General features: G+C 44.4%; 2 protein-coding genes across 7 annotated transcripts in view; one reads left to right on the top strand and one right to left on the bottom strand.

The window, feature by feature from the left end:
* RALGPS1 (Ral GEF with PH domain and SH3 binding motif 1) overlaps window positions 1-20,305 on the top strand; it is a 313,809-nt gene that overhangs the window by 178,905 nt on the left and 114,599 nt on the right. The window lies entirely within an intron of this gene.
* Window positions 1-20,305, bottom strand: part of ANGPTL2 (angiopoietin like 2) — a 41,372-nt gene that overhangs the window by 12,385 nt on the left and 8,682 nt on the right. Inside the window, exon 2 of the mRNA XM_063082458.1 lies at window positions 13,185-14,050. Coding sequence (XP_062938528.1) covers window positions 13,185-14,001 — 817 coding nt within the window. The 5' untranslated portion in view covers window positions 14,002-14,050. The remainder of the gene's footprint in view (window positions 1-13,184; window positions 14,051-20,305) is intronic.

The following is a 20,305-nucleotide window of genomic DNA, read 5'->3' as shown; positions in this document are numbered from 1 at the left end:
CAACATAACAGTGCACCTCAAGGAACTAGAAAAACAAGAACAAACCAAACACCAAATAAATAGAAGAAAAGAAATAATAAAAGTCAGAGCAGAAATAAATGAAATTGAAACTAAAAATACAATACAAAAGATTAGTCTAAGAAAAAGTTGGTTTTTTGAAAAGATAAACAAAATTGACAAGCCATTACCCAGACAAACCAACAAAAAGGGAGAGAAGACTGAAATAAATAAAATCAGAAAGGCAAAAGGAGACATTACAACTGATACCGCTGAAATACAAAGGATTATTAGAGACTATTATGAACAACTATACACCAGTAAATTTGAAAACCTAGAGGAAATGAATAAATTCCTGGAGACATATGACGTTCCAAGACTCAACCAAGAAGAAATAGAAAACCTGAATAGACCAATAACAAGTAATGATTGAATCAGTAATAAAAAGTCTCCCAGCAAAGAAAAGCCCAGGATTAGATGGCTTTACTGCTGAATTGTACCAAATATTTAAAGAAGAACTAATAAGAATACTTCTTAAACTATTTCAAAAAGTAGATGGAATTCTCTCAAACTTATACTACAAGGCCAGCATTACTCTGGTACCAAAACCAGGTAAGGACCAAGCAAGCAAAGAAAACTACAGGCCAATATCCCTAATGAACATAGATGCAAAAATCCTCAATAAAATCCTACAAACTGAATCCAACAGCACATCAAAAAGATTATACACCATGATCAAGTGAAGTTTATCGTAGGGATGCAAGGATGGTTCAGCATACACACATCAATAATCATAACATCACATCAAAAGAATGAAAGAAAGAAAACCTACAATCATCTTGATAGATGCAGAAAAAGCATTTGATGAAATTCAACATCCCATCATGATAAAACTCTCAACAAATTAGGTATAGAAGGAAAGTATTTTAATACAATAAAGGCTATATATGACAAACCCACAGCTAACATCATACATAAGCTTTTAGCTTTTCCCCTAAGAACTGCAACAGGACAAGGATGCCCACTCTCACCACTTTTATTCAACATAGTACTGGAAGTCCTAGCCAGAGCCATTAGGCAAAAGAAAGAAGTAAAGGACATCCAAATTGTCAAAGAGGAAGTCAAATTGCCCCTGTTTGCAGATTACTTGATTTTATATGGAGAGAAACCTAAGGACTCTACCAAAAAACTCCTAGACCTGATAAACAAATTTAGTAAAGTTCCAGGATACAAAATCGTCATCCACAAATCAGTAGCATTTCTATACACCAACAATGATCTACCAGAAAAAGAAATCAAGAAAGCAATCCCATTTATAATAGCAACAAAAAAATTAAAATACCTAGGACTAAATTTAACCAAGGAGGTGAAGATCTCTATAAAGAAAACTATGAAACACTGATTAAAGAAGTTAAAGATGACATGAAAAAATGGAAAAACATCCCATGTTCATGGATTAGAAAAACCAACATTGTCAAAATGACCATACTACCCAAAGGAATCTACAGATTCAATGCAGTCCCCATTGAACTACCAATGACATACTTCACAGAAATAGAAAAAACAATTCAAAAATTTATATGGAATAGCAAAAAACCCTGAATAGCTAAAGCAATCCTAAACAAAAAAGAACAAATGGGGGAGGGGGGCATCACACTCCCTGACTTCAAAATATACTACAAAGCTATAGTAACCAAAACAGCATGGTACTGGCACAAAAACAGACACGTAGACCAATGGAACAGAATAGAGAATTCAGAAATAAATCCACATACCTACAGCCAACGGATTTTCAATAAAGGAGACAAGAACATACATTAGGGAAAGGATAGTTTCTTCAATAAATGGTGCTGGGAAAACTGGATATCCTATGCAAAAGAATGAAACGAGACCTATATTTCTCATCATATATCAAAATGAATTCAAAATGGATTAACAACTTAAATGTAAGACCCAAAACTATATAGCTTCTAGAAGAAAACACAGGAGAAATGCTTCAGGGCATAGGATTGAACAATGATTTTATGAAGACCTCCAAAGCATAGGCAACAAAAACAAGATGAACAAACAGTTACATGCCAAACTAAAAAGCTTCTGCACGGCAAAGGAAATAATGAACAGAGCAAAGAGACAACCTGCAGAGTGGAAGAAAATATTTGTGAACTCTGCATCCAACAAGGGATTAATATCCAGAATATACAAAGAACTCAAACAACTCAATAAAAAAAAAAAAAAAAATCTGATTTAAAAATGGATAAAGGAGCTGAATAGACACTTTTCAAAAGAAGACATGCAAATGGCTGACAGGAATATGGAAAAAATCCTCAATGTCACTAATAATCAGAGAAATGCAAATCAAAACCAGAATGAGATATCATCTCACCCCAGTTAGAATGGCTATTATCAAAAAAGATAGAAAATAACAAATGCTGGCGAGGATATGGAGAAAGAGCTTCATTATTATTCTATAAGAAACCCTTATACAATACATATTGTTGGTGGAAATGTAAATTAGTACAGCCACTATGGAAAACAGCATGGAGGTTTCTCAAAAAGGTACAGATAGAACTACCATATGATCCATCAATCCCACTACTGGGTATATATCCAAAGGAATGGAAATCAACATGTTGAAGGGATACCTGCACTCCCATGTTTATCACAGCTGTATTGACAATAGCCAAGATTTGGAACCAACTTATATGTCCATTGAGGGACAACTGGATAAGTCAAATATGGTATATATACACAGTGAAATATACTCAGCCATAAAAAAGAATGAAATTTTTCTGTTCTCAGCAACTTGGATGAACTTGGAGAAAATAAGTGAAATAAGCCACGTGCTTAGAAAGAGAAATAGTGCATGTTCCTCATTCATATGTGGAAGCTAAGAAAGTTGGTCTCATAGGAGTAGAGAGTAAAATAGTAATTACCAGAGACTAGTAAGGGGAGAGGGGAGAGGGAGTGGTGGTCAATGGATACAAAATTGTAGAGGGATAGGAAGAATAAGATCTGGAGTTCTATAGCAATGTAGGGAGACTACAGCCAACAACAAATTACTGTATTACTACAAGTAGCTAGTTGAGAGGATATTAAACGTTCCCAACACAAAGAGGTGACAAATGTTTGAGGTGATGGATGTGCTAAATGCCCTGATGTGATCATTGCATAGTGTATAAATGAACCCAGATATCATATTGTACTCCATAAATATATACAGTTATCATGGTTCAATTAAGAAAAAATAAACTAAAAAGAAAAAAAAATTCAGAGACAGAAGTAGATTAGAGGTTACCAGAAACTGGGGGGAAGAAACAATGAGAAGTTATTGCTTATTTAATGGGTACAGAGTTTATGTTTAAGATGACAAAAATGTTTTAGAAATAGATGGAGGTAGTGGTCACACAGCAGTGTGAATATAATTAATTCCATGCAATGTATGTTTTAAAATGCTTAAAATAGCAGTCCTTATATATATATATTACCACAATAAAAATAAACAAATAAAATGACTAAGTCAAAACATCCTATTTAATGAGAAATCTACAATAGTAACATATAAATAATGCATTGACAAACTTGTAACTGTTACATATAAACAATGCCATTGTGGAGGACCAGGCAAGGTGTCTGATTAAGGAATCCAAGGTTGAGTAATTGTGGGGCTGGGAGAGGGATTCCAAAGTTGGAGACAGAAGTTCTGGGCTCAAATCTTGGTGGCTTCACCTACTCAGTGTGACTTTGGGCAGCTTCCTCACTGAGCCTGAAGTTCTACTTCTGTAAAATGGGGAAAGAACCCTAGCTATTCTGAGACTCATAAACACGAGAGCACCTTGTCCGTAGGCCAGCCAGAGCAGGTGCTCAGTGAAGATTCTCTTTTTTTCCTTTGATAGATGAAAGCTGACATTTTTTAAGTTGTTCATTCCCCATCCCCCTGCTACATACGCACACAAGTTACTCTGTTTGCTTTTCAATTTCCAAGACAAAATGTAAGATTATTTAGTGATAAATGTTGTCCACAAGGCATATCTTAAAAGTCAGAATTTCAGTGGAGAAGGCAACAAAGATATATTGAAATAAAGAATGAAAATCTTTTTTTGTCAATGAAACTGAATTTTCAATGTGCAGTGAGCAAAACTCTCCCTTTGCAACAGTGCAAAGTGTCCAAGTGGTGTTAAACTTGGCTCCCGTTCTGAGAGGGCAGCTCTGTCCAGAGCATCAGGCCAACACTAACTCAGCGGCACCTAGGCTCAGAGTGGAGTGAGCACCCCAACCTCATCTCTGTAAAGACTATATTTACACTCTTGGCAGAGCTGTAGCTGGAATGTTCCACGTGAAGAGAAGTGCAGCCGCCATGGCTGAGTTGCATCTGTGTGGTTCCCTGGAGAAGCAACAAGGGTGTGGCAGGCACACAACTCTGGAGTCAGGAGGCCTTGGGGAGAAGGGATATTGGCAAATGGGAACACACAGTGTACAGATCTTGGGCCCCTGAGCCCTAGTGCCAAACCCTGGTAAGCGTTGGAGGTAATCAGATTTGGTCATCTAAACCCCTAACTGCTTGCTTCCTCCTTTTTGCGGTTGTTGACAGAGGGGTCAAGCACACAAGAAAGTTGGCCTCCCAGGAAATCAGGAACCCCTTTACTGTTGGCCAATTCAGTGCTCACCACCCTCATTGTGGGGCCTTTCTGGTAAAGCTGAGTTGGAGCTGGCAGCTAGGCCAAGCCCAAATGTAACTTCCTATGCTCAGTTTCCTCTCTGTGGGTCTGGGGCAGACCAGCTTCAGCCTCACTTACCCACCCAGACCCCAGTGGAGAAATGGACTCACAAACTGCATCCATTTTCAATGCAGTGACCCCTCCAACTAGGGAAACGTGACTCTGTGAATATCTGACCAAGCCCACTGGAGGCTCCCTGTGAGGATGAGTGCTAAGAAGCCTGGCCTGTGTGGGCATGGGGAGAGGAGCAGAGTCCTTTTCAGTCATGAGCTGCACTAGACCATGCAGCTGGCCAGCAGTCTGACAGGCCTCTTTAACTCCTAAGCCCTAAGCCTCAGGCCACATAGAGGACCTGGTGCCCTATGGGGAATGTTCTTGGGAGCTGCTTCTGTGAATGTTTTAGTTCATATGTGGGCACTGGGGAGAGGCTTCTGTGATATCACTAAGACATATTCTGCTTTTGCATGAGAACAATATGCTGTTTTCAGTTATTTTCACTGATGGTCTGTCCAAAAAAGACCTTTCACCACTCCGTGAAACATTTTTCTAAGAGGAGAAACAGCTAGTTGTTGAAATTGGATTTGGAATTTCCTACCCAAATTAATACATCTGAGTGCCAGGGCATGGGAACTGCTTAGGTGTGAGTCCCACCCCGGCCAGCATGAGAACTCACTGGGCATCCCGCAAGGGCAGCAGGGCAGACACTGGAGCTGGGGCTGTGGGATGTAAGGGATGCAGCAGTGAGGAGCTCGAGTCTCATTTATCCAGAAGGCTTGGTGAAATAATATTTTGGTTATGGACACATATATTCTATGTCAATCACTACTCTTTAGTGAGCCAGCATACAAAACAATAACCTAAACAGAGGAATAGCTTGTATGTTCCTGGAGGCATCTCATGTTCCTGCAGAGCCTCAGAGTTGACATTATGAATATTGTTTCTGGTCATTCCAAGGAAAAGGTCCAAATGCTCGTGCCTGCTCTTCAGGTTGCCTTAGTCTTCAGATGATGGGCGCCGTGCCTGAGGCCAACGAGCTTTTCAGGAGTTTATGAAAATGTTTGAGGCCTAAAAAAGCCTTATTGGATCTAAAATATAAAAAGAAAACTACAAAATTTAAATTTATTAGCATATAATTAAATTTTTACAAAGTGTAACATCTTGTCAAGTTCATTAATTGTTAAATTTAGTCTTCATAAAAATGTTATTACTTTTGAAAACAATTTGTGGGTTAGATTTTTCTCTCTTCCCAAGAATTCCTGAACATGGCTGATATTTGCTGAGAAATCAGAGCCAACCGTAAATTAGTTGAGTTACTCTTGGCCAAATAATTTCAAAGCAAAGTTTTTAAAAACCTTTCAAAATTGTTACAGTAAAAGTTATGTTAGATGTGTGAGGTGGGTGCATTCCAGTGCATTTGACACAGGCTGAGGCCTCCCAGGGAAGAGCTCAGGCCCATGAAGGACTTAAAAGGGTCTTGTTTCTGTCTGTTTGAACTCGGGATAAACAGACATTGTAGTATTGCTTCCTTTTTTTTTTTAATTGATTATGTACATTTGGGGGGTACAGAATCAAATATCAATATATGTGTATAATATGCAGTGATCAAATCAGGATAATTAGTATACTCATGTTTACAAAATGTAATCAATCTCTGTGACCCTTAACTAGTTTCTCGCCAGCCCCCTTCAAAAATCACTTTCGGGAGCTTTGTGCCCACTCTTAGGTTTCCATCTGTGCAGCTGGGTAGGAGGAGAAGCAGGGTTTTAAAGCAATTAAAGAAGAAAAGAGATTAGGTTAGGAGGGGCTGTAGTGGTCTCACTGTATGCAGAGGTGAGCAGCTCACTGTGGTTCCCTGAGACTGGTGGGAGTGGAGTCCTGGGGCTCCCTGGGGACAGTGGTCAGGGGCATCCAAGGCTGTCTGGGTGAGGGCAGGTCACTGGACATAGAGGTGGGCTAATGAGAATGACCAGGGCTCTTTCAGTTCAGAGACTGATGGTGCTGTTCTGCAGGCACATCACAGAAGAACTTACCAGACCCATGATTGCAGTCCACAGGTACTGGACAGATGGTGGTCCTGTGGCTGACCAACCTATTAACCCTTTCCAAGGAAGGGGGTCAGCTTCATTTGGCTTCTGAAAGAACCTATGTTGGCTCTTGTTGATCATCTTTTAATTTTCCAAATGCTCATAAACCCCTCTTTATATACCTTTTTATAATTTTACTTGAGCTTGATCACAAGCCAACTGGTATGTAAATTCTGGTATGACATCCTTTTTCTATTTCTGAAAACAGAACATTTGCCCGGCACGAAGCCTGAGGGCTTCATAATTTCTTGACATTGTTGGCAGAGGGGCTCTGAGAGCATATCTGTAAGGCCCTCAGCCCTCCTCATCACCTCCTCCAGGAAGCCTTCCCCCCCCTTCAAAAGAGCTACTTAATCCTACATGGAGTTCCCAAAATGCCTATGTATTTATCTTTACTGGCATATAATAAGAATGATGACTATCATATATCTAGAGCCTTTCACCTGCCAGGTGTTTTATACACTGTTTCGTTTCATCCTCACAAGTCTCTGCAATGACGAGAAAGCAAAGGCTCAGGGAGATCATGCAGCTGGAAAGCGGTAGACTAGGGGTTAGAACTGCCTTCTGAGCTCCACTTCCTTTTCCTTCCCCGTGCTGTGATTATCACACCGTATTAGGATTGTTAAGAGTCTGTTCCCCATTAGACTCTGGGCTTCATCAGGGCAGGAGCCTTCATAGGGGCAATGAGTATGTGTTGGTCTTCCCAGTCTCAGTTCAGTGCCAGGAGTCACTTAGTGCTCACGTGCCTTCTTCCATCTCACCATTGTGAGCTGCACTCCCTTCATCACCTTCATTCTGTGCTTTCCACATTGAAAACCAATAATAATAGATCCATCTGGAAACAGGGACCCCACAACAGATGATAATCAGCATCCAGACAAAACCCTGGCAAAAGAAACCTGTTTTGTGGGCAAGTCTGGACAGTCTGTAGTGGTGACTCCAACTGTTAGGTCTGGGACAGTGCCAGATGATTGGATTTTATGTTCTTTTAGACATTACTCTAGACAGAGCACCTAAGATACTTAATTTCAACATTTAGAAATTTTAAAAAACTATTGTATTTGTCATTTAAACTAAAATTCTCTTTTCTCTCTTTTTTTTTTTTTTTGTGACCGGTAAGGGGATCGCAACCCTTGGCTTGGTGTCGTCCGCACCGCGCTCAGCCAGTGAGCGCACGGGCCATCCCTATATAGGATCCGAACCCACGGTGGGAGCACCGCTGCGCTCCCAGTGCCGCACTCTCCTGAGTGCGCCACAGGGTCGGCCCTAAAATTCTCTTTTCTTAGCAAAATTTTCCTCTGTACATATGGTAATTTTAGCTTATTGTATCCAAATAATCTATTAAGGGAAAATCACTTATTCATTTAAAAAAAAAATAAAATAACATAAAACTACTCCAGATCCTGTAGCTCCACTGTCTTGTCTTGAAATACAGGGCAAGGACCCTCAGGCTTATTTTCAACATAATCTTCATCCAGATTCATCCCAGGGAGAGATGAGTTTACATAGCAGTGATGATGGGATTGTAGGGAGGACCGTTTCCAATGTGTCCATAAGCACGTCTCTGCCACCTGTATCCTTTGTTAATGCCAATAGAAACCACTGGAAGTACACCTCATTACTTTTACAATAGTGAACTAATCATGGGCTCAGCAAACCCTATGAACTTTGTTTTAGACACTCTGTAATATGACGCTAATTTAATTCTGCTTTATCTTTTTTTTTTTTTACAGCATCTCAGAGTTATGATATAGTCTAGTATATAACTTTACCACAGCAATCCATTGTGTGACTGGTGAACTGGCCACAATGCCTGTTTCCAGGATTTTCTAGATTACTTTCAATTTTCCAAGTGCCACACTGTTGGGATTTCTAGGCTGCAAGATGTCAGATCACCAGTCTCAACAGCAACAAGTTGATAGTTTATCTCCTGTGCCTGTAAATACCCTGAGCATTTAGCTGAATGTCCTCCTTGGAAAACTGCCTGAGGAGTGGAGGGGTAGCTTTCCATCACACTCAAAAGGTGCTTTGTGATCAGTTCCCCAAAGTACCAGAGGAGAGAAAGCAGAGCAGGAAGGAAGGTGGTTCCAGGCAGGCCATCTTCCTTCAGTGGCTCTTGTTTAGGAAGAACCTAGCAGTGAATGCTCTTTGAACTATCACTGGATTACATAGTTTGTAATGAATTTTGGAACCTTATTTTGTTTAACAAAAGATTTTAGAAAAAAGAAAGTATAGTGCAGAGGAAACAACACACGCTCTGGAGGCAGGAGACCTGGGCAAGCTTTCCCCTCAGCCTCTGTGACCTTGAAGGCTGAATCAATGATTGCCACAGTCATTCTCACTTACCATCATCACTGCACCCCAGGCTTCTCCGAGTGGTCAGGCCTGGAAGCCCGGTCTGCTGGAGCTGATCCTTCCACACATGGGACCAACACCTTTTTACCTGGATTGATGCTGGCTTGACCTCCAGAAAGAATGGAAGCCACAGTGTCATATATTTCATTCTCTACTATCACACACACCACCATGCAGGGGAATCACAATCTAATGCATGTATTTCTGACCGTATAGGGTGAAATAAAATACACGGGAGAAAACCGTGTAGGAAAATATTAAAGTTGTCCATGACTTCCTGGCTAGACCATCAGCTGTGAAAGAGGAATGGTTTCTGTGTATGCATTTTGTTATCAATGAAGCAATGTGGTTGCCACCTAATGTGGCCCCAAGAAAAGATCATATCTACAATAGTTATATATTTAGAGTTAACATTTAAAGAAATCAGGACTTCAGACTTAACTATAGATTGAAAGACTTAGCTACACATTGAAGTGCTGAGTAGAAGTCACCCAAGAGTATGTGTCCAGATCTGATAAAAATTAAAAATTAGATTTGTCTGCAGCTTCAGTTGGATTCATTTACTAGGAGTCAGGTGCATATTATGTTTTCTGTTGGAGAGCTCAGTTGGTTCCTGGTGGCGTGATATTGGTGGGTTCCCAGTGACAGTGTTTTGTGTTATTAGAACCATGGCCCTTCTAATAACAAATCTACTAACTTTGTTCCTAGAGTTCTTTTTCAAGGAGCTGCTCGGAACCAGGTACCATGACATAGTGATAGGAGGTCAGGTCCCCGGTAGTGATTTTCGCGCCAGTTCCCCTCCAGCCTTTCCATGGAAACGTGCAGGATCCCAGAGTGGTTAAGATAGATGTGGGTTTGAGCCTGGGCTGAGCCACTTGCTAGTTGTGTAGTCTTGGCTAAGTTACTTGATCTCTGCGAACCTCAATATCCTGGAAGTTACAAGTGCAGGGACTGGTCTCAGCTCTGCCACCAACAGATTCTGTGACAAGGAAGGCTGTGCTGAGAGGTCCCTAACAGTTTTAATATTTTATGATTTTAAGGCTTCCTTCTTCATCCTTTTTGAAACAAACTGAGCTGGTTTTATTCTATCAGGAGAGAAAACAGCTAGAAGTGCCCACTCCTGTTGGTTTTTAGAGATTTGTTTCCGATAAGGCTTCACTACAGCCTCTGGTGGTAGCACTGTCTTTTCTTCTCTGATCACTCTCTGGGATGGGCACCGTGGCAGGAAGGCTGGCCTGTGCATGCTTCTGCCTGAGGTGAGCTGAGGAACAGTGACCCAGGCCTCCCAGAGCCCTTTCTGTCCTTTCCTTTGCCTCTAAAGAGAATGACTCCTTCCTCCTTAAGAGCAGTAGCAGGACCAAGGGAGAGGGCCACAAGCAGGGCCATTTGGCCCAGGCCTTATCAAAAGCATTATCTCAACTGAAATGCCCCCAAGTCTGGCCAGACCTGACAGACAGGCCAAAGCCCAGGTGAGAAGCCAGGGAAGCCAGGAGCACCTGGGCGTCCTCACTCAGGCTCTCAGCAGGCCCAGCCTGGCCTGGGGCCAGCCTGTTATTGTCTTACTGTGGCTGGGAACAAGCTGGTGAGTGTAGCTTCAGATAAGCAGCTGTGGCTCCCTCAGTCCCCTGGGGAAGGGCGTGCTGTGGGCTGAGCGGCCCAAACAATGAGGAAAAGGGTGGATGGCTCTGGGGCTGCCTAACGAAAGATTTAGCAGCAGAAGCTGCCCGGCTTAGGTACAAAGGTATTTAATTGCAAAGGTGATTCTGGCTGAGTAATGTCCCCCAGGAACAAAGGATCTGTTGGGTGAGAGCACAGAAGAGGGTTTGTCTTTCAATACCAGAACCTGCCCGAAGCTCTTGAACAGACCTGATAAGAGCTCTCTGCTGATTGGCCAGGCTGACTGCTCAGTAGAGAGACCATCTGCTCTTTCCTCCCAGTTTAGTCCAACACCAGCAAAGTACACCTGTGGCCAGCATGAGGTAGGGGCTCAGCCAAGGTTGGCTGCACCACATGACATAATATTACATGCTTGATTGTATTGCGTTTCCACAACATAATCCTGTGAAGTTACAACTTTTAGAGGCTCAGAGGAGTTAAATAACTTTCTCATGAGCAAACAGCTAATAAGGGGTGAAGCCTGGATCCAAACCCAGGTCTTTATTCTTATACTATATGAGTAAATCCACTAGCTTAGTTCAAGCTCAGAGTGTCCTAAAATTGTTGAGTTAGAAAACAGATGCTTAGGTGAAAGAAGATCTATTGAGTAATCACTGAGACCAGCCCGACTCATGTCAGGATTATAACAACATTCAGCTGAACCTTCATTTGGTGCTCCGGGGCACACTTTGCCCTCTGGGTATTCCTTCAAGACATACTAACACACCCTGCCCTCTCTTACAGAATTTCTGATTTAAAACAGACGTGTATACAGATAGACCAGTCACCAGCTGTAAAATGCCAGAGTTGAAAAGGAATTGCTTACTTATTTCAATATCCTTATTTTAAAATGATGAGACCAAGGTCAAAGGATACTTATAGCTTACCATGGGCCCAGCACTGTGCTAAACACATTTTTTTGCAGTATTTAACTTCACAGAAATGTCAATCGGAGATAGATTAAAATAATCCCCACCTTAGGAATGAGGAAACTTGAGGTTCAGAAGGATAGAGTGACTTGTCTAATGTCCCAGAGCTAATCAGTTGAGGAAACAGGATTTGAATCCAGGTCAGTCTACTCCAAAGCATCTACTCTCAACCCCCACACCCAGTCCAGGTCTTTCCTTCAAGGTGCTGTGGCAGATGCTCAGCTCTGCATTTAGCTCCCACTGCCACCCACCCCCTCCCCACTGACCTGAAAACAATGCCTCCCTTGTCCTTAGCACCAGCCACTCTCCTACACTCAGGTTCAGCCCCTTTCTGGCATTAGCAAGAAGCTTCTCTTCCCAGTACTGGTGGTTATTTTTTAAAGTGTGAAATAAGTGTAAAACAAGATATTTTCAGTAAATATCTCCCTGCTTATACAACAAAGTGGTACCAAAAGCACTGACTTATAGCAGATATATGGTTAGTTTTTGCAAAGATGAATCTATAGCAGTCCATTGGAAGGCTGCAGTGCCCTGGATGAGTGAGAGGCTGAGCTTCAAGGGCTGGGCCCTGCTGACATTCTGGCAGAGGAGCCTCTCGCCTGCTTCCACCAGAAGTGAGGATTCCTAGAGTCCTAAAGCACAGAGTTGTCAGTGAAAAGGTCTGAATTCAAATCCAGCCTGAGAATCCTAAGCCTGTGAGCAAGTTACTTAACCCATTCATAAGGAGCTGCAAGGGTTAATTATGTAATACATATGTATTACATTATTTCATGTAATAAGGTACATGAAAATGCCCAATGACAGTATCTTGGTTAAACTTCAAACCTGCCAGCAACCCCATTCCTTCCCCATAATGGTATTCTGAGAATTACCATATTTTAAGATGAAATGTGTATTTAAGAGTATATAGAAGCATCATGGAAAATTCTAGACAGCAGCAGACTCTAAGAAATGTGTGGGCTTTAGAAAGTTCTCCTTCCCATCCCCCAGCCTCTACAATGTGTTTATCATACTTCTAGCATGATAGCACTTTCTTTTCGTTTGGCCTATTGTTTCCTTGGTGAGCAGTTATAGAATGCCAGCTCTGCGCCAGGCACGGCACATGAGTTTTTAGGAGACATCACATCTGCCGACACAGAGCGTCTTGTGCAGATCCCGGAAAACTACAGGCTGTGGGATCTTTCCTATCAAAAGCTGGGGAACATTTGCCCTCTTCTGAGACTCCCTGTTTCCTGGTTCTACCTTGGAGCATCCATCTAAGGCATGTGGTCCCGCCTCCCACCCCACCAGCTCCAGTGGCCCTGCCTACAGGATTGCTGGGAGATTGTGCAAGTCTTTGGCCCGGCTTCAACTTGTCATGGCTTTTCCCCTACTTGTGGTCACAGCCAAGGGAAAGCCTGGTGCCTGGCTCTGAGGCCCACATGGAATGGGATCCCGGAAGGACTTACCCGATGGCTTGTCTGTGGAGGATGGGAGGCTGGTGAGGGTAGGCATGGTGGGCAGAGGTGGTGGCAGCACCTTCAAGTTCTGGTCACTCTGGATCTCATTGGTGGAGATCTGGTTGATGATGCGGTTATAGGTGGGTGGCTGGTAGACCCGGGGTGGGGAGGCAGGGGGCGGCTGGGGGACAGGCCTGGCTGCAGGCACCCGCTGGCAGTGCTCCTCGAGCTGCGCGATGATCTCTGATTGGTTGTGGGCCAGCGTGGCCAGGTGCTGGTACTTGTGCTCCAGGTCCTTGTACTTGCTGGCCAGCTGCAGCATGTCGGCCGTCTGGTTAAGGATCCTGTTCTCCAACTGGGAGAGTTCCAGCGCGTTGTCCCGCTTGCGGATGATCTCATGCAGGAGCTGCATGTAGAGCTGTGTGACCCGCGAGTTCATGTTGCGGCTCTCCTTGCGCAGCAGCTTCACCTCGCTCACAATGCCACCATCCACCTCCACCAGCTGCTGAAGCGTCTCAATCTGCCGCTTCTGCTTGAGCAGCTCATTGTTGAGCAGCTCTAGCTCCTGCTTGTGTACTCGGTTCTCCAGGAGCACCTCGGGTTCCTTGGAGTTGACACAGATGGCACCTGTGACCCGTTGCTGGGGTACGATGAAGGTGTAGGTGCACTTGTCCGCAGACTCACTCGCCCGCTTGTACCTGTTTAGGTAAATGAACTCTCTTGGCGAGCCCTCCTCGGTGCCCTCAAAACCATCCTCCTGGCCTGCAGCAGCTCCCATGGCAGCCAGCAGTCCCAGCCACCAGCACGTCATGCACAGTGGCCTCATGGTCCTTGCAAAATGGTGGCTATTCTTTATGAATAGAATCTATGAAAGCCTGAAAGTAAACAGAGGGGAGAATCAGAGACAGTCCCACCACTGCCAGTGGCCTGAGCCAACAGTGATCTCAGCCTTCTTGTCAGGCAGAGATTTCCAAAAATGCAGCTTCAAGAAGCTGCGTTCTACTCTCCTGGAGTCAGAGAGGAGGGCAGTCATTCTGGAAGCAAGAGAGGGAGCCATGCAGGCCCCATCAGAGGTAGAAAGGAAAGAGGAGGGATTTGGAGCATCTGAAGGCAGGAGGCTGTAGCCCTGTACTCCTGGAGCCAGCTCTAATGTCCACAGCCCTCTTACTAAGCTGGCATGGAGCCGGAGAACCACATCTGGGCAGCTTGAAGCTGGAGAGGGGAGGTGGGGAATGGGGGGGGGTTGTCCCATCGCCCTTCTTCTCTGCCTCAGTTCTTTCCATTCTACACTTTCATAACCACCTGAACTTTTCTCTTTTAACACCATCACATTTGTGATGAATGACAATTGTTTGATCTCCTCTGCTGGACTCTAAGCTCCATGAAGACAGGTGCTGTGTCTGATTCAACCTTGCATCCCCAGGATGTTGCTCTTAGCAGGCTTTCAGCAAATATTTGTTAAATGAATGAGTTGCTAGACACTGTATGGAGTGTGTTCAGTTTGTAGTGGACAATGTCAGTGGAAGGATATGTCCAGTCATGTGGCTCTGGTCTGTGTGTTAGCTATGCTATAGAGCCCAAATAGGAACAAACAACTGAGTTCTTCTAGATCCTAATTTTTGCAGTGACTGCACTGTCCTGATCACTGCAGTGTAATTAAATCAGATGGAAGCAGAACACAGAAACGTGGCTCCCAATTTATTTCAGTTCTGTTCTTGGACCATTCATCCTTTCACCAGATGTCCATTGAACATCTGCAGTGTGCCAGGCAATGTGCTAGCTGCTGGGGATACGGCTGTAAACAGGACAGAGCCAGCCCCTGCCCTCACAGGGCTTCCACATCATTACAGTGTTCCCAAGTGTTGTGAAGCAAAAGTATCACATGCTACAAAAGGGTATAATGGGGAACTGGCCTAATTGGAGGGGTCACGAACACTTCCCTGAGAAAGTGACCTTTACTCTGACCCTTGAGGGATGAGTAGGAGTTAGGCAGCCAAGAGGGAGGAGAGGACATGCGCTAGATGATCCCTCCTCTCGCCTCCTCGAGGGCTTTGCTCCAGCAACCCTCCCCCTTCTCTCTGCATCAGCAGTTTTCCTACAATCATGCTGTTACTTCTTTCAACTTAAAGAAAATCTTCTCTGGACCTCACATCCACTCTGCAGCTACTGTTCCATTTCTCCACTCCCCTTTTTATTTATTTATTTATTTATTTATTTAATTTTTTTTTTTTTTTAAAGATGACCAGTAAGGGGATCTTAACCCTTGACTTGGTGTTGTCAGCACCACGCTCAGCCAGTGAGCAACCGGCCATCCCTATATGGGATTCGAACCCGTGGCCTTGGTGTTATCAGCACCACACTCTCCCGAGTGAGCCACAGGCCGGCCCATCCACTCCCCTTTTTAGCAAAGCTCTCCAAAGAGTTGCCTACCCTCTCTGTTTCCAGAAAGTTCCTCTCTTCCTATTCTCTCTTGAGCCCACCTCACTCAGGTCTTGCCCTCTTCCCTCCACTTCAAGTGCTCTAGACAAGATCATTATTGGTTCTCATGAATATTTTGCCTCTCAACACTGTGGGACATAGTTGACAGCTCCCTTTTGGAACCTACTTTCCAGAATGCCACCCTTTCCTCTTGTCTGACTGGCTGCTCCTTATTCCATTAACAAATATCTGTTTGCTGGTTCATCTTCATATTCCTGTCCTCTTAGTGTCAGGGGGCCCATCACTCAATCCTAGACTCTTCCTTATTTTGGCGATCTCATCTAGTCTATGATACCTTTGAGAACGTTCATTTCTCCAGCCTGGATTTCTCCCCTGGACTCCAGACTCATACCGCCTGAGTGTGAGTGAAAAGAACATGCACTGTCTCTCTCTACACTCTTGCTCAGCAGCAATCAACACAGAAGACCAACTTCTGTGACCACATGTGTGGGGATTTTTTCCCACCAGTAAGCAAGCAAACCATTTCTCAGCAGACACCAGGTGGGTGTCCTCTAATTCAATTTCAACACTTTCTACCTGAAGATAGTGTCAGATCCATGTGTCAGGGTAAGAGCTCAGTCCCCAAGACTGCTGCACCACCCCACCCCCTCCCTGCAGATGCCAGTTGAAAGTCCAGGTTTCTGGAACTTCTTATTGGCTGGCTATAAATCAGGGTTCCCACAACTCCTTCCTTGGGTTCAATTAGTTTGCTGGAGCAGCTCACAGAACTCAGGGGAATACGTACTTTTGTTTACTGGTATAATATAAAGAATATTACAAAGGACACAGATGGAGAGATGCAAAGGACAAGGTATGGGAGAAGGGACATGGAGCTTTTGTGCCTTCCTGGGCACCACCTTCCAGGAACCTCCACCTGTTCAGCTATCTGGAAGCTCTCCGAACCCTCTGCTCTTGGGTTTTTATGGAAGCTTCATTACATAGGCACGACTGAAGCATGGACAACATGTAGAAATGTGATGGGACAAAAAGGGTCTGATCCAACACTGACAGATGCTGGGGAAACCCAGAAAGGCCTGTCTGTTCAGATTTTTCTTCGCCTCTGTGTATAGCATTCAGACCCCCTAGGTGTGGGGCAGTACCTTCCTGGAATAGGGGTCTTATGACAATTTGATATGGTAGGTCAGAGAATTTCTTGCCTTGAAGAGAAAAAAAGAGCATGTGAAAGGAGGGCAGGAGAAGGTAGGAAGGTAGTGAGCCAGAACCGCGGATGAAGCCAATATATGAATATCATGATGTCATACTATCTCTTTGACATTTCCACTCAACTCTCTACAGGCATCTCAAACTTAGCTTATCCAGAAACAAACTCCGGTTTTTCCCCACACTCTGTCCACCCTGTTCATCCCAGTTGTCCTATGTTAGTAAATAGCAATTCCATTCTAGTTGCTGAGACCAAAAACCTTGAGGTCATCCTGGACTCCTTTTTTTCATATCGCACATCTAATTCACCACTCAGTTATGATAGCAGTATCCTAGAAATATTCCCAGAGTCCTACTGCTTCTCCCTACCTTCCTGCCACCCTCCTCACACAACCTACTTTCGCCTCTCACCTAGATTATTGTAGTAGTTTCCTAGCTGGCCTCCCTGCCGCTGCCCTTGCCTACTCTACAGCCTGTCCTCAACCTAGCAGCCAGAGTGATCCTTTTTAAAAAACCAGATCAGGTGACTTCTACTGAAAACCATCCAGTGGCTTCCCAGTTGAAGAAAAAGCTAGTGGACCTAAGGCCCTCCGTCATCTCATCTCTGACCCCCTCCTCTTTGCTCATCCCCCCTCCAGCCACACTAGCCTCCTGGATGTTCTCCAAGTTCACCAAGCATACTTATGGCTCAGGGCCTTTGCACTTGCTATTCCCATCCAGAACACTCTCGCCTCCTTTCTTCATTATTCACTCCCTTGCCTCTTTCAGGTCTTTGCTGAAATATCACCTTCTCAGTGGAACTGTCCCTGCTTATTTAATTGAATATGAGCTCCACGAAGGCAGGTTTGCTTTGGTCACTGCTCCATTAGCAGTGCCTAGCACATGGCCTGGAATACATAGGAGCTCGATAAATATTTGTCAATGGAATGGAAAGACACACCCACCAACAGCTGCTGTGCAGTGGGGAGTGCCATGAAGAGAGATATGGTGGGGCTGTTGGAGCCTGTGGGCAAGTGACTGCCTCAGTGGGTCGGAGCTGCACAGAGAAGGGGCCATGTATTGTATTTATTAGTAACATTCACAACATCCATTTACTGAGTGCACACTATGTGCTTGACCCTGTGTGCTAAACATTTTGCGAATGTTGTCTACTTTCTTGTGTTCTCATAATGTCCTTTTAAGGTAGATACTGTTATTTCAGTTTTACAGATGAGGAAACTGAGACTTAGAGAGGCTAAGAGACTTGCCCAAGATCATAAAGCTAGAAGGTGCAGTACCAAGACTCAGCCCTGGTCTGATGGACTTGAACCCTTAAACTCTGGTGTTAACATCACCACTTCCTTATTTCACATTAATCTTTGCTAAAATAACAACCATGACACAGGACCTAGAGATTTGTCCTTCCAGGACCTCTTTGGGGGCTTCTCTGGTGAGTATCCTGAGGTGGACCCTCCTGAGTCCACCTTTTGCCAGCCAGTGGGCAGTTACAAAACAGACCCTGTGCTCCCAAGAGCCATGCTGAGCTGTTTTCCACTCAAATGACAAAGCCCAAGTATGGTTCCGATGGCTGGCTCAGGCCTTTGCAGCCAGGCAGAGAAAGGTGTTCGAGAGCTTCTGGTTTGGTTTCTGCTAGGAGGTAGGGCTGCAGTGACGTCAGTGGAAACCAGGCTGAGTTTGGAAGTGTTTGCCTGGTTTCCAATGGCGCTTTGGCTGCTCCTGTCCTGGTGGCCACGCCCTGACCCGAGAACAATGTGGAGGGACCACCCCAGGCTAGGGCGGGCCTGCTGGGTGCTGCCTTCCTCAGACTGCTCACCTGCAGGTGATGATGACAAACATGTCTCTGTGCTGGTTCCCGCAGTGGCCTCTGCATGGCCAAGAAACTGCTGAAGGCCCAAGGAAGCAACCTGGCTCCAGGAAAGGGTTGATTTCCAAACATTTCCAGGCCTACAGGCCTAGAAGGGCTGCACTGTTTACCACTGAGTTCTTTCCTCTCCCCAGTGTGAGCTCTCAAAGCTTCCTAGGCAAAGCTCTTGCCCTTGGACTTGAGATCTTGAAGGCTGAGCCTCTTCTGTGAAATGGGATGATGCAACCTACTTTGCACACTAGGTTAAGCAACATGGGAGCACTTCAGAAACCATAGATTGGAGGGCTGGCCCGTGGCTCACTTGGGAGAGTGTGGTGCTGATAACACCAAGGCCACAGGTTCGGATCCCTATATAGGGATGGCCGGTTAGCTCACTTGGGAGAGCATGGTGCTGACAACACTAAGTCAAGGATTAAGATCCCCTTACCGGTCATCTTTAAAAAAAAAAAAAAAAAAGAAAAAAAACCATAGATTGGAATAATGTCATAGTGATATGACAAGAACACACAACAATGGTAACAATACAAACTGACAGTAAGGGCTGCTGAGTATGGGCCAGGCAGTGTGTCGAAATGGCACTTTTACCATGTCCTTGAATCCTTACAGTCACCCCATGAGGAGATACCACTGTTATCCCCACTTCACAGAGGAGGAACTTGATCCATGCCACATAGCTGGGCTATGACCAGGAGGTCTGTCTGGCCTCGCCTACCAGCCAGGAAGCAGTCCACTGGTTAGACTAGGGCCTGGCTGTCCTGGCGTCCCTAGAGTCCCCAGAGTCTCACCACTGCTGGCACAGGGTGGGGAGGCAAGAGATATTGAGGCCTAATCATAGACTATAATGTCTTCAAAGAGCATCTCTCACTATTTGATTAAAAAGTAAACCAAACTTGACAACTAACTCTCACACAGGGATTTAGGTTCTCAAGGCCCTTTGCATACACATTATCTCATGCAATCCTTTCATCATTCAGAGCTAGTTCCTAGGATTATGCCCATTTTGAGGATGAGGAAACTGAAGGTCAGAAAGGTATCAGGTAACTGGCTCAAGGTCACATTGCTAGTGGTGAGACCAGTCTTGAGGCTGCACAGTTGATTCTAGGTTTTACTATCACATCTCCAAGGAGCCTGGGCTTAACAGGGTGACTTTAAGCCCACTGGGTTCCAGGAAGGACAGGAAGGAACAGCCCACTGTGCTGGGTGGGTGCCTGACATGCACTGTCGCAGATAATCCAGGTAAATGGGGTGGGGGTGTTATTCCCCTCATTTTATCAATGGAGACATAGAAACCCAGGCAGACTAAGTGGCTTGCCCAAGAATACACAGCAGATAAAAGCCAAAGCTGACATAGCCTGGAACTTGGGTCAGCCTTACACCAAGGGCCGTGCTCTTTGCATTGCTCTTGTCCTCAGGTCTTTTATTTTCCTTAAAGATCCCACCACCTCCACCACCCCAGTATTTTGCTATTTTGGCAGTTCTTAATGGGCAATAATGAGTTTGTTTACTTTTGCTCCCTTGCTGTTTATTCAACTAATTGCATCCCAAGGGAAATACCCCCCACCACCACCCCAGCATTCCAACCATCTTAGGCCTGGAGAAGAACTCAACTCCAATCAAAATGATGCTC

This window comes from Cynocephalus volans, chromosome 17, assembly GCF_027409185.1.
Source record: "Cynocephalus volans isolate mCynVol1 chromosome 17, mCynVol1.pri, whole genome shotgun sequence".
Classification (NCBI taxonomy): domain Eukaryota; kingdom Metazoa; phylum Chordata; class Mammalia; order Dermoptera; family Cynocephalidae; genus Cynocephalus; species Cynocephalus volans.
The sequence above is the reverse complement of the archived record's forward strand: the minus strand, read 5'-3'. Positions and strand labels throughout refer to the sequence as shown.